This window comes from Pleurodeles waltl, chromosome 4_1, assembly GCF_031143425.1.
Source record: "Pleurodeles waltl isolate 20211129_DDA chromosome 4_1, aPleWal1.hap1.20221129, whole genome shotgun sequence".
Lineage (NCBI taxonomy): Eukaryota > Metazoa > Chordata > Amphibia > Caudata > Salamandridae > Pleurodeles > Pleurodeles waltl.
This window is the reverse complement of record NC_090442.1, coordinates 767,697,708-767,712,759: the sequence shown is the minus strand read 5'-3', so window position 1 is coordinate 767,712,759 and position 15,052 is coordinate 767,697,708. Positions and strand designations below refer to the sequence as shown.

The following is a 15,052-nucleotide window of genomic DNA, read 5'->3' as shown; positions in this document are numbered from 1 at the left end:
CTTCCCTATATATACTTACCTTAGCAATATAGTTATAGTTGGTAGGGTGGTTTCAATACTTTTGTAGGTCGATTATAATGGTCTCGATATTGTGACATAGAACCCTTTGGTGCAAGGATGCATACTAAACTTACTGGTGAAATGTCTTTGACAAATGATGGCTCGGCTACAACTCCCCATGGGCATGGATTGGCTAGTGATGGCCTGCTGCAGCTCCCCACTGAAGCGAAATAGGCATGTTTAGGGGTCTTTCTTGATTTTCTACTGAAATATGTTGGGCACAATGTGAGAACTGCTGCAACTCCAGTGAAATGCATTGAACATAGTGAATGACCTATGCTTGCAACTCCTTCAGTGAAATATAGCGCACACAATGAGGGGCCTGCAAGCAGAGCTCATTGAAGTGCACTGGGCAGATTAATCAGCCTGCTCTAATTCCTCACCGAACTGCCCTGGGCATAAAGAGTGATTTTGCTTCCCTGCTTAGTTCCTTCACCATGTGACAGGATGTTTTCTGTGTTGCAGGTATGCATTTAGTCGAGGTCATGTATGATGATGTTGCTGTACCCAAGAGCCCCTTCCGCGTGTCTGTCACAGAGGGATGTGACCCCACCCGCGTCCGAGCCTATGGCCCAGGACTGGAGGGAGGCCTGGTAAACAAGTCGAACCACTTCACAGTAGAAACCAGGTGGGTATTGCGTTGTGATTTGTACCTAAAAACCAGTAGTTCTAGAGTTTATTCTCCAGAAAAAGTAATGTTTTAATCCACGCTCTGTAACCAAGCAGCTCTCTTCTTCAAAAGTCCAAAGGAACTCAGATTGTGGGCAAAATATCATTGACTGCCTCAATTTCATGTATTTTGAAAAATAGTGAGGTAAATACCTTTATCACTGGTAAAGGTACATAGCCAATATGGTAAAGACCTTCGATTCCAAGAGTGGCATTTGAAAATGGGGCATAACATGCAGGATCGGTGTTTACCACTCCAAATTTCACGTTTTTGCTTGGGCAGGGTATTCTTGTGATCAGAAATTAAAACCCACCACGAATTCGGGGCTAACGTGTTATATATATCTATATGCTTCCAGTTAAAATAAACGTATGTCTCCAAAATTCCCTTGGATATGAAATGAACAAAATGGTGAAAATAAGTTATCATAGTGTCCATTCGTTCTGCACTCAATTTGCTCAGCAGAACATTTCGCTCTTTGGTAGCCTGTACCTCGGCCAAAGAAAAGTCAATCATTGGTTCCTCAGTCGCGGATACTTTAACGATCTCCTGGTTAGTGACTTTTTTGAAAGATCAAATTTCACTGGCGGTCTAATTTAAAATATCCCATATTAAATTAAATAATGTGGTGTACATTATTGACAGCATTATTATTGTTTATTTCTTTTAAGATACTGGATTAAAATACTATGCAAGGTATGCAGAGATTATTTTACTTTAGATGTTGGTAAGCACAGTATGCAATCAGGTCATTTTGAATTTGAAAATTACACAACCTCCTCTCACTGGTTGCATAGGGACAGATTACAACCAATTAAAAACAAGATTGATCTATATCACATATATATGTTTTTAGGCAGAACAATTAATAAAGGAGATTCTGTGTTGTCTATAGTATACATAAGTCAATTTGCTGTGTATTTTACATTTACGTGCTTTTCATTTTCTCACTACGTATTCTTGACTATTAATGTACTCGTGTTATCAGAGTGATGTATCAATAAATGTATGTTCATGCAATCTTCAATGTGAGGAAGCCCATGAAACCTGTCTCCTGTTCAATTAATGAATGGTGTACCAATACTTATTTCTGATATGCATTGATTTCTGACAATTATTAAGTTCCAGAGATTTACAATAACATTACTTCAGGTCGTGAATCCCAGGACTCTTTCGTCTGAAATAATTCTCATAAATAATGTATTAATCCCTGTGCCAAGTGTAAAAAGACACCACCAACGCTTTTCAACCTCTCGGTCTTGATCACAGTTTACAAACCAAACCTTCCCATGAGTGTCTATTTATAGTTCATTTTCCTACCACCACCCAAGTGCATTCTGGGACACGTAGTCCCCTACAAACATTTGTGACAATTAAAACATAATCAAAATCCACTAAACGGTTCTGTTCTTATTAAACCTCTAGAGCATAGTTGAATAATTAAATACAAAAAATATCTATAAAGCCAAGACAGATTCAATAGTTTAAATATATACAAAAATGAATAATATCTATGGGCTAGATGTTGCCATGCTTACCACATATATGGGATGTTGGGCTAATAATTGCATCTTAGAAACTTTATAAACTGTAATCAAGACCGAGAGGTTAAACCGCATTGGTGGTGTCTTTTTACACTTCTTTTTGGACAGAAGCAATAAAACTCTCCTGGAGTGCAAACAAATCAATTGTTTTGCAATTGTTGGTGTTGGAGATTGTGGAGGAATGGTCCTTTCCTCACGTTTTAACCTGTGAAATTTGCGCACCACAAGGTGGACCTTTGGAGGGTGTAATATATATATATATATATATGTATACACACACACACAGACACACACATATATATATATATATATATATATATACATGTATATAAAATAATATAAACTAACCTTTTTGGCCTTTTTGCTATTTTGGTTATCAATATGCTTCTATAATATGGTAGCATTTAAAGATTTTAAGGGCTCGATATTTCGGCACCCTACTGTTTATATACCCGGCTCGAGGGTGTCACGGAATGCTGTGGTATGTCTTCTTATGCATGCGTTAAAGTTGCAGATCGGTTCCCTGAGATTACAGTTTGCAAATACATTTTATACTATGCATTACATACATGCTGCTGCAAATAAAAATGTGTTCATTTGTTTGGATAGCTCTCACCAACAGTGTTTTCATGGTGCAATCAAGTGGCTAAATTCAGAATGGTTTTCTGTACATCACTCGTGATCTGTTGAGGCTCACAGTTCCACAGGGTTCAGGCAGAATGGAGAATATTCTGATCCTTTCTCAGATTTAAAGAGGCTGGGGATGCTGAGGATCCGGTATTTCTAGAATCAAACTGAGAGGGGATGTAGTGATAGGACATGCGGCAAATAAAAAAAAGGTGGCTTTTTAATGTCCCAGGCTTTCTGGGTGATACGCAGCACTTTGGACTTCACGCATAAGCGACCAAGTGGGAGCCACTGTGTTTCTGCCTTCTCGGGGTTTGCTATAGTCTAGTGTATGTAGTAAAAAGAAAACAGCCAGGCAGCCTACTTTTAAATGCTGCAAGCAGTCACGTATCTGATCCGGAGCACCAAAATATAAATTGTGTCAGTCGTCAACAGTGCTCGAGCGGAGGTCCTCATCTTAAAAGGTCTGGACCAGAACAACAACCTCCTTGGCCTGAGGGTTGGGACAAAACTGACGGGCCGATCAAACGGCAGAGCCCACATATAGAGATGCCTCCAGGTTATGGTTAAAAAATGACTGATTCAAAGCTGGGCCCTGTCACCACCCCAAGTGCTCGTATTGCACTGTCATTGGGTTAAGCCAACAGTGCTGCTTCACTCTGAGGCTACAGTCAAGCGAGCCTTACTCTAACTGAGTATACCCGCTGCTCATCATTTGGCCTTAGCAACACCTGGGCGCCTTGTGGAGAGGTACAGTCAGTGAATCCCAAAGAAGTAATCAAGGGAACTGAAAAATAAATGTAAGGATCCAATGAAATGAGTGGCGACCTTTAAATAACGCTTCAGTGCAAGGCGGAAGACCAAGAGGAGACAAGGAGGAGAGAAACCACTTGCACACTCCAAGGGAGAAGTCACCCTGCCAGTCCTAGGAGAAGCACGCTGCTCCTGCTATAAATACTTTTGATACAGGACAGGTGCTCAATTTCAGGCTATAAAAGGAAATAATTGAAATAAAAAGACATAAACAATAAGATGCAAAGACAAAATGTAAAATTGCTTTTGTAACCCAGAAAAATAGTTTCATAGTGTTGGGGGGAAAAGCTAAATCATTTCATAAACTAGCTGAGGTTGAAGGAGTACAAGTTCGGCTGGCCTTAGAGATCCTACAACAACAGAGAAGGAGAGCAGTGAATGAGTAGGGAAAGAAATATATACGTTTCAATAAATGAAAATTACATTAAATAAAACAACCACCCAAAAATAAATTTTGAACTAAAAAAAAAAAAAAAACATTTTATTGTTTTACTTTTTAAATTGGACTAATTTGTTGTAATCTCGTTCAGAGCAGACATGGACCAGAACTTTACGCCTGGTTGCTTTCTTGTGATGGATATACAACCGATAGCGCTGGTTTTACAATTGAACTGACATGCTAAAATTAATGGAGTGCTGCACATATGGTTCACAACTATTAGTCTCAGTAGCTAAGAATACGTTAAATCTACTTTCAGTAGTATCCTGCGAGCTGACAAGCAATACAGGGTAATGGCAAATACAATATACAAAACCCAATAAAACTGTGAGCAGTGGCTTCAGCTAATGGGAAATCAGCAAATTTCCAGTGGGCCACGATCGCTTCTATACATTGAGTCAACACTTTTATTAGCACTGGATGGAGTTTGCATGACCCATGCAGGTTAATGCAGCATTAAACCTGGACTCTGAGTCCTCCTGGTGACGCAGGCAGGAAGCAACAACACCCTGCCAAAGATATGAGCAGAGTTAATGGGGCACATGAATGGCAAGCAATCCCACCGAGAGTTTATTATGAGCAAGAACACTGCAAGTTGATACAGCTAAGGGGGTCCTGGTTTCCACCATCATCCATGTATCTGTACTGTAATCCTTGGCATGTCCGTTCCTACCTAGATGCTGCGTGTGGCGCGTTCACTTATCTTGCATGGCTTTGATGTTTTCCAGAGGAGCCGGCACAGGTGGGCTTGGCCTGGCCATTGAAGGACCCTCCGAGGCCAAGATGTCCTGCAAGGATAATAAAGATGGCAGCTGCTCTGTGGAGTACATCCCATTCACCCCCGGAGACTACGATGTGAACATCACCTTCGGAGGCCGGCCCATTCCAGGTACCAGTGCCCAGCGTCTTTTATGCACCAACACAGACATTAGTCACTCATCTTTAATCAAACTTTCCAAAATATAGAAAGGTTAGCCCTAATAACTGCCCAGATTCTGTCAACTGGGCAAAAGCATCAGATTTTAAGCCCGTGTGCTCCTGTCATGTGAACTGTATGAACTGTACTCACTATATCACAAGTGTGTCAGTGAGCTGCAGTAAACACGGAACCATACTGTGTCACTGCTCTAGAACTACGGGTCAGACTTAGCCCTTGGCGGGTGGACTACTGGCCGTAAACTGGTAGAGGGTTTAGCGTCCCCGCCCTGATGGACGGGAATCCGTCTAATTTAGAGACGGCCACCAGCCAAGCAGTCACAGCAGTGCCCTACAAGGTAGAGAACGTTTAGTGGCTGGCAGCCGTCGACTTTCACAGCCATTCACCAAACTTTTTTTGTTTTTTCAAAAACCAAACTCTCAATTTGCGAACTTGTTACTAAAAAACAAAAACTTAATGACCCCAACACCCTCGATTTTCCCCTAGGATATGGATGCCGTTATGTTTTTATTTCGGTACCTCCCCACCGGGTCTTGCCTGGAGGTGATGGACAGAAAAAAATCAGATGGCCCTGTCCAAATAGACTGGGCGGTGCGGTTGCTTTACAGCAACGGCCCCTACTTCGTCGTGCAATCACAGGTAGTGTTCCGTGGACAGAGGCAGTGGAGGCCCTACTGAAAGAAAAGTGGGAGCCCATCCATCCCTAAATGAGGCTGGTGAACCGTCATTTTAGGGGACAGTGTCCTCCATCGTGTTTGCCACGGAGTACCCTGTCCGCTAAACACTGAATCAGGCCTTAACTTACTAAATTATGCACCAAATGTGGAAAGTATGCTAGCTGTAGTATATGTGCTATGTGACTATATGATCTGTGTTTCTGCGTAATTACAATATTTAACTTACCACCCCTAAGATGTTACCTTTGTATGCAACTGTATTAACAGTGTCACAGTGTGACTGCTGAAAGCAAGCAATCGTCTTTAAGCAGTCTATGTAATTATACTACTAGTGATTATGTTCCTCTACTAGCTATGCTAACTATGTTACAGTGTTCGTATACTAACAGTGACCATGTATCAACTGTAACTATGTAACTAACAATGTTACTGTACTATGCAACTATATTTATGATGTAATTTTGGGCCATATGTATCAACACATTTCCCCATAAACAAAGAGTGGATAAATCCTTTCAATACTTCAGGCCCCAGTTCACAATACCTTTCCTTAGTGAATTATGTAACAATATGTAATATAATTGCATTATTGTACTGCATTAACTTTCTAACTATGCTGTGTCTATTGTAGGTACGTGTGTTTCTGTACTGCGCAAGATACAAACTCTGCATGAATGTGACTACTGTGCACCCCACAATATGTACAGCCTTTACCGTGACATACCTGACCTTAACAAAACCATTAGAGTCGACACAGCCATTATCTCAATTGACAATAACTAATGATAGATGATAAAGATATGTACAAGGTGTGTTTCATATTAAAACGATGACTTCCGCACCCCCTGTAAGTGAAAAGAAAGACTGGGAACATCCATCCACTTTCAAAGTTGCATGGAAAATAGTATTAAAGTGAACATGCAAGACAGTGCCCCAGCTATGTTTCGAGTGAGTGATTTGCCGAGAATCACAGGATGGTGAGCCGACGCCAAGACTCGAACCTGGTCCCTCAGTTCCAAAGTCTGCAGCAATGGCCGTAACGCCCTGACTACACCACCATTCTTTACCTAGGGTGGTGGTTGGGTGCTTTCTTCTCTGCGCCTCTCTGGACGGTGGTCCAGGCACTCCACGTGCTTTTCTCCACCCTCCACCCTTGCCCTCCCTGTGTGCTGCTGTGCTGCCTTGCCTTTCTCTCAGTATGCCCGGCACCACACAACTTTCCCCCGAACTTGCTGGTTGCCGGGCTGCTGAACTCCCCTACACGTGGTGCTCCATTAATGTGGCAACTCCAGCCTTCAATCGGCTGCCACTTACGCCCTGGTCTTTTTTAAGCCTGGGCACATCAGGCGGCCTCATCTAAAAATGGCCTTAGAAACAATTCAGCCCCAGACTCCGAAGTCCCTCCCCGGGGCTGGCGCGGAGGGAGGGGAGGAGAGGCGCATACATCTAACCTTTAAAGGATGTAGTCTATCTTCTCTTACAAGCATCAAATCTAGAGTACGCGGTATCAGGAGAAGCAGGGTCCATCTTAGAAAAACGTGTCCAGGTGTGCGGGTCAGGGGCCTTGGTGGCAGACAGTGTACTTTGCTGTTAGCAGAAGACCGTGGAAAGCATGGTTTCCCTTCTGGCCTATGTAAGGTTTGGTAAAGCTGGTCACATGCCAGGTCTGCGGGATATTACGCTGGAATGAGGGGTTGGTCTGGGCCAGAGTAAGTCACAAGTTAGTAGTTGCCTCTGAAAGGCGGCCGAGACCATACCCTACAGGGGTTTTGCTGACAGGCGACTGACTGCACTAACCTACTCCTGCTGTCTTCACCTTCCAAAAGTCAGTCTAATAGGGCACCGCAAACTTCCTATAAAAGGAGCCTGTCCCTGCAACAAATTCGTGTTCTCTGAGCTGAGTGATTTTCTCACAGTGGTCTGAAGTAAAAATCCCTGAAGTCGTCAGACGACACTCATTTTTTTCTCCCCTCCCACAGGAAGCCCGTTCCGAGTTCCCGTGAAGGAGGTGGTGGACCCCAGTAAGGTGAAGTGCTCCGGCCCGGGCCTGGGGGCAGGCGTCAGGGCCCACATACCTCAGACCTTCACTGTGGACTGCAGCAAAGCTGGAGTGGCCCCTCTGGACGTGCGGGTGCTGGGGCCCTCAGGTAACTATATATAACTTTCAGTTCGCACTCTAGCGTCTTTGATCACTCTCCTTCAGAATGGAATGGCAGTTAAAAAAAGCCCCAAATGAGCCTTGTATGCATGTAATTCAAAAGAAACGTTATACTAGTATTCTGGTGCAAACTCTGTGGGCACGTTCACGAGCATTTTGCTATTATTTTTTATTCCTTGAAAAATTGTAACAGAAAATCTGGTGAAATACTGCCACCTAGTGTCAAATCTGAAAATCAGATACCTTGCGTTTGAAAGATATTCGCAGCAATACATCTGTAGCAACAGTGTTGTCAGATAAAGTTAAAATTAATGTGGGGAATATAGGTAGCAGAACAACCCATGGGCAGTGTTTATGTATTTTTTCAGCATTTTGTTTGAGTGCTAAATGTTGCATATTAACCACTCCAGAGCGTTTGAACCTTTGGTGGGTGCCGAAGAGGTGAAAACTGGATAAAATGTATATGTGTTTTCCGATTGGTGGGTCTCGGGTCCTTCCAAATCCAGCAAGATTGGTAGGTCCTTTCAAATCCAGCAATAATCTCCTGGTGGGGTGGGGAGGAGAGGGGGTAGATACTATATTTCACTGTGAGGATTTTGGAATATGTGAGTTCAGAATGTGTGATATGCAAAAACCTCTCCAGTGTTTAATAGCCAATAATGTTGCACCAGCTATAACAAGACTCTAGTCCACATAGGTGACAGCTGATTTGACTCTTAATTTATTAATAGCATGTCATCAGAACAGGGTCCGAATATTTTTCAGTGCATGTTTAAAAACTTTGGCTTTCAATAAATACTTTTCAGATAATCCCACGTAGAAAGGTGAAAAGGTTCTATGTGTTAAAAAAATACAGTTTCTTGAATTTTGAAGGCATTTTATATTCTAACATGATATTTGTGGTACGATTTACACGCCAGCTATTTTCAGGGCTCTGCTCCCGTACGGGCTCCTGTGGCCAGACCTCACCCGTGGCTCAGCTGTGGCTCAGCTATCCCCTGTAATCCGCTAGCTCGCCCACCTCTAGTGTACAGTTAATCGGTTTAAATATGTGTGACATTTTTAAGTTAGTGTTCATATGTCTAAGAAAATAATGCATTTTCTGTGACAGTAAGAGTGGCATTATAAAATAATATAGAAAAACTCGTATGCCCATGAAATAAATTAAATAACAGGCGCTATCTCCTTTGTCCAATACACTGCTTTATCAGTGGCTTTCGAACAGCCTCTAATGCAAAGTGGTATTGGCTTAAACACCTTGGCAGACCCAAGAGGTTGTCACCCAAAACATGCTTTCCAGTTATGCCATGGGCTTGCCATGTTCACATCATCCCACTACACATTTGCATACACACCAACATACATGCACATATAGAATTACAAATACTGTAATTTGTTCTGTTTAGTTTTGTGGTGAATGTAAGAGCTGCAAACATTATTTTTATTTACAGCAAAACACTGAAGATTGTATTTGTACATATGAAATAAACTAGAACTACATTTCCCAGACTGCCAATATGTGGTTAAAATACTGCTCCAGTCTAGGCTATGCATTTTACAGTGACACCATTAGACAGTTTAACAACTTTCGGTGTCTTCATCTTAAATGCATGACAGGCAGAGTAGGCCCTTCCCGGATATAACCTTTATTTTGTGGTTATGGGGTAGTCTTATGTTAACAGTACGGGTTCAAACTATGGAGCTGCTTTATCATAAATTAATATGATAAGATGTTATATGATACAATATAATATGATCTAAAACACACTACCATCACAGTAAATCTCACTTAAGAAACTGGAATTACAATAGGTCTTGAAATAGAGACTCAGACTTTGAAAGACGAATTCATAGAGGGTGAAAAACATGGACCAATGTAGGAAACCATACTGCTTCCCAGGAAGCAGCAATAACACGATCTATACAAAACCTCATGCAAAATAAGTTCCCTCGGCTGCTGTCAAATCACAGCTCCCATACGATGCCATATCATGTGTGCAGACTTTTTTGTAAACTCCCTTCCGCATTCTGGGAAATGTAGTATTACTTATCTTATTTAAACACATGAGCTTCCCAGGTGCAGTTGCTAGTAATGTTGTGTGACAAGGCAAATTTGGATAAGGGTTATATTCCCGGCCTCTGAAAGTATGGAAACGCTACTACGAGGGAAGTAACAATCTGCACACCCGCAGGTTCGGTTGTGGAAACAATGCCACCCACGGCTCTGCCTGCAAGGAAAAGTAGCTCTGCTGAGCCGTAATGGACGCTCCGTGTGAGCTTCGGCGACACATCCTAGTTTGAATTACACAGAAAAGCCTCAGGCTGCTACCAGGCACGCTAACAGCTCCACCCCAATAACTACCCGCCTGAGCTCCCACCGTACCGGATGGCTGCTTTTCCCGCCAGGCTCTTAACTTACATGGCTGGTTTTTGTCTTAGTCGTCTAACACCAACTGAGTGGCACTTAGCAGTGCTGCGAAAACCCTCACCTGATCCTTTCGGGTCCCTCACACCCCCGGCCCAGCACGAGGCTCCTCGATGGAGCAGTCTATGGCCCACACCTAATCCTGCCTTGGAACGTACCCTTTGTGGCGCTAGAAGTGCAACACCGTCACGAGGCGTGAAAAGTAATGGCCACCGTAGTCCCTCCCGACAGATAAGCATGGAGCTAACGTCACTGGTGGCAACAGTGTGCAGAGACTCAAAGGGTAAGCAGCCTGTGCGGATTCAAGCGGTTCCCTCTCCCTTTCTCCATGTGGGAAGAGAGAACAGCCCCAGGGCGGACAAGGGCAGGACTGCTCAATTGCGACCCCACATGGACAGTCGGACACACTGCAATGTGAAGGCTTCAGTGCTCCAACAAACGAAACGAATGAACCAGAGGCCTCATTGCGACGCCACTGAGCTGCCGAACTGTGTGCTATGAAAAAAAATGAACCTTTGAAATATCGTAGTATAAGCTCTATTAGGTCGGGGAAGAGGCTGCTGGACTCCCAGACGCCCTGTCCCCGACTCTGCCTATCAATAACAAGTAAGAAGCAACAAAAATAGTTCATTTTTTGCATGATGGAGGCAGAGGTCGCTGACCCGAACCCGTCTCTAACATTCTATCGCTTGACTAGCCCCACCCCCTGCCCTTTTGTTGAATGCACTTTTACAATCCCGCCCTGGGCCATTGTTGTTAACGCCACAAATGAAACCATATTACTAACGATAAAACCCAGCACACCCACCACCGCTACGTCACTTCCCTTACTTATGATTCGAAGGTGAGGTAGATCTCGCCCAGCCAGTGCACGTGCAGGAGACTGGCCATCCTTCAACCCTGCCCCTTCCCCAAAAACTACAGATTCAGCCCCCTTTGCCACCGAGCATCAACTGCAATTTGTTTCAAGCTGCTCTGTGACTTTATTTGACCCCAGCAGGGTGGTAGGGTGACGCCCCTCACGCCACTGAACGCCAGCCTCTGTGGGACTTGTGTAGGACAGACCATGTTCGTGACTAAAGCAGGAGAGACCACGATCTGCCCTTGCACAAGAAGTGTGAAGATGATGAATTTACTAGTCTCCACTGGTACACCAGACACGTGCAGGCACCATCCTGGAATCACCTTTTGCTTGTGAGCGCAATAGATAAACATTGTAGCTCAGATCCCCAGAAATGCTGGGACAGGAAGCCTATGGGGATTGAAGGGGACGTCAGCCATCCGCTGGTGCTCAACATGAAGACAGAAGGAGGGTAGAAGGCATCGAAAGGAATGTGGGGATGGAAGCAACTTTGACAAAGCCTGTACAGAAAAATAAGCATCTTTGTAGGCTCTTAGCAAGGCCTAATGTTGTAGGTGGCAGGCAGAATCCTATAGTTTCACTGTATGCCATGCTTTGAATGGCAACTTTTGTATTGCAATCCTCCTTTACTACCTTAATCATCAGTAAGTGAAGGTAAACAACATGCATATCGAGGCTCGTAAGCAGGGAGGAGGAGTTTAGCATGCAACCTCCACTTGACCGTGTGCAACCTTTACAAGAAGAACTTGCCAATAGGTGTTAGAAGAATCACAGATTCCAGGTTTGGTGATGAATGGCTCATAAATAAAATGTATTTTGTATGTTGGAGACCCATTCATCTATCACCAATCAAATAATGTCTCCAGAATATATTGATTTTATGGAGAGTTACTGAAAATCGTGGACTCGAGGTAAACATAAAAGAAGACCAACATTATGATGTTCTATAAATAAGTTAAAATAACAATACACACAAGTTTAAACTCTTACTTAGTGGTGCAATAGATAAGAACACCACAGTCTAAACTTACCTAGATCTCAAAATAAGCACATCAGGAAGTTTTAAACTGCAAAAAACGCTTCAAGGAAAAGCTTTGTGTGCTTTTTATGACATCATTAAATGGCCAGCATACTTCAAACCATAACTAAGAATAATGCTAAAACTGTGACACAACGTCAGTCAAACCTTACGTTATGGCAGTGAAGAGTGGGGTCTAGGAGCAGCACAACAGGATATAGAAGATCTGCACTTTCAATTCGGGAAACCAACGATTTCTGGGTGGTCTTTAGACTACCGAACCATGGATGGGAGCATGGGAGAACCAGGGGCTTCTCCCCTATCATTAATTATCCAGGAGCACAATTTTTAATGCAGGCGCCCCATCAAGAAAGGTGACCCAAATGCACTGCAAAGACACTAGAAAGTCCTGGATGACCAAGTTACCAAACTATTTAAACAATTAGTAGACTGCTCCCTCACAATCCTAAAATCTATCTGTGGAATCCTGAAGAATCCTAAAACAGAAGTACTCTAGTAGGAGGAGTAAATTTACAGGGCATTAGAATCGACTCAAAGGAACCACAACACAGTATGTTGGGAGACACACTTGGGCAAAACAACAAGCTAGGGTGCTACGAATCACTGGGAAGAAACTTTAAGCCTACAGAATATACCATCATAGTGAAAATCCCTAAACACAGACAAACACTTTCCAAATTTTGAATGAATGACCAGGGACTACAAATAAAGATTGAACAATACAGGTCAACACGGAACCCCAAAGAGGGTAGACTTTGCCAGCTGTGTTACGTGGGAGAATTAAAGAGTGACATTTTATTCCTTGCTGTCCCACAAGCAAAGACATTTTGGACACCTACTTCCAGAAATTCTGCATGGACAAGGAAACTGTGAATTATAATACTAAAGAAGAAAAAATCCGCATCATCTTAGGTCACCTTTCAGGAGGCAGCAAAATATGTTTATTTAGGTCACCAAAAACCTTGCAAAACATGGTTTTCAAACAGTCTAGAAACAGAAATGATCACTACTATATACTTGGTTAACACTTGTAATGTTAGTAGTTTGCATTGTTTTTATACACAGTAAATTTGCTGTTTTGATACGCAGTAACTCTGCTGTGCAGAGAGTATAGAGATTTTGGTGCAGAAAGAGGGTACCAGTGTCAGCCAAGTATGAGCAAATGGGTACTGATGCTGTAGTGACACCTAGCCTTTGAGAAAAAATGTGGAAGAGAGAATCTTGTCAGCAGTGCCATCTAGTGGCCAAAGTAAAATAATGTGCGCATTTGTATAGAAAATGTCACTGCAATTTTATTTCACTTTTACATATCAAATACACAATCAATAAGCCAACTCCTTGGAAGTGGGAAACAATTATCAACACCAGAAACATTAACATCAAAAGGTGTGAATGCACTGACTGTATTCAAACTTGTGGCTTGACTGAGTTATCCACCTTATATAATAATATCATATGGAATTGTGAGTTACATAGAACGTGAGAAGGCCATGATATTACTGTAAAGGTTGCCATATAGGGTAAATACTGGCCATATGGGCTTAAAATGTACCATCTGACATTCATTCTCCTCAAAATGTCTGGGCTTCAGACGGGCTATAACTGGAAGGAGAGAATGCAAAAGCGTGTCAGTATTTATTTTTATTTTTTATTTAGTTAGTGTCAAGCTTTCATCAATGCCACTGGAACAGTGCAGTGCGCACGCTGCTAATTTTCCTAAAAAATTATAATTTTATACAATTAAAAAAATATTAGGGGATAAGCTCCCCTTTGCACGAAAGCCCTGGTGAAGGCTGGTTCAGTCGCGGTGCTTTCCCTGTGAGACTTGGTTTTGTATATTCAAGGTATTCGATCTGGCTACTCCCTTATTGTACGTATTTCCCTTCCAAAACCCTCTTTGGTGGCAGGAAATCTGAGCCTGGTTTTCATTTGTATAGGAGTTGCAGAACCAGTTGATGTTCGGGACAAGGGCGATGGCACCCATACTGTGAATTACACCCCAGCCACAGATGGCCCATACACAGTGTCGGTGAAATACGCAGAGCAGGAAGTCCCGCGCAGGTAAGATTTATATCTCAATAAAGGCCTATTTTCTTCTATTTCCTTCCCTGATTACTCATTTTTGGGATGCAGACTACCAGATAGTACAGCTGTTTGGTTTGCTAAAGATATCTTGAAACATTCAGAAATTGACGTAGGAATCCATTCTGCCTATTGCTTGCCATTGGCTTTGTTGTTCATAACTCACATTTTCTTGCTTTCCATTTACTGGCTTTGTTTGTCCATCTTGAGCTCATACCTTCCCTTGCCAAAACCTTATTTACAGTATCCTTCTGAGTGCTCCCTTTTTGTAAAGAAGACTGTAAATCTTGTTCTTATCTCATCACATTTGCCTTGGATTCAAAGACAGAGGTCAAATATCAGGTGCTGTATTCGAGGGGCTTGTTTACTTTCCTTTCTCTGACTTCAAAATGATAGGATTTATGTGACAATCTTGCTGGATACTGGGAAATAGGTTTTTTTTAGCATACAACGACATTTAAATGAACTGTGTAACTATTTCAGAATGTATCAGAATTAGAAACACAAATAAAGTAAATGTCTTGTTATTTCTGAAGTGTGTTGGTAACAAACTCTGTAATGTGATCAAAGCAAATCATTACATTAGGTGATACAATTTCCAGACATTTTCATCTGTGCACTGTATGGTCATTTCAATTGAAAATGTGTTGTTTTTAATGTCAGTGAGTTATCACACCATTAGTACTCCACTCTACTCTGCACCACTCCACATCACTACA

General features: G+C 42.4%; 1 protein-coding gene across 6 annotated transcripts in view; it reads left to right on the top strand.

Annotated features, from left to right (window-relative positions):
• Positions 1-15,052, top strand: part of FLNC (filamin C) — a 183,230-nt gene that overhangs the window by 131,587 nt on the left and 36,591 nt on the right. For all 6 annotated transcript variants that reach the window (XM_069229398.1, XM_069229400.1, XM_069229397.1 and 3 more), the window contains 4 exons: positions 526-688; positions 4,882-5,042; positions 7,747-7,914; positions 14,189-14,312. In XM_069229398.1, the coding sequence (XP_069085499.1) occupies positions 526-688; positions 4,882-5,042; positions 7,747-7,914; positions 14,189-14,312 (616 nt within the window). The remainder of the gene's footprint in view (positions 1-525; positions 689-4,881; positions 5,043-7,746; positions 7,915-14,188; positions 14,313-15,052) is intronic.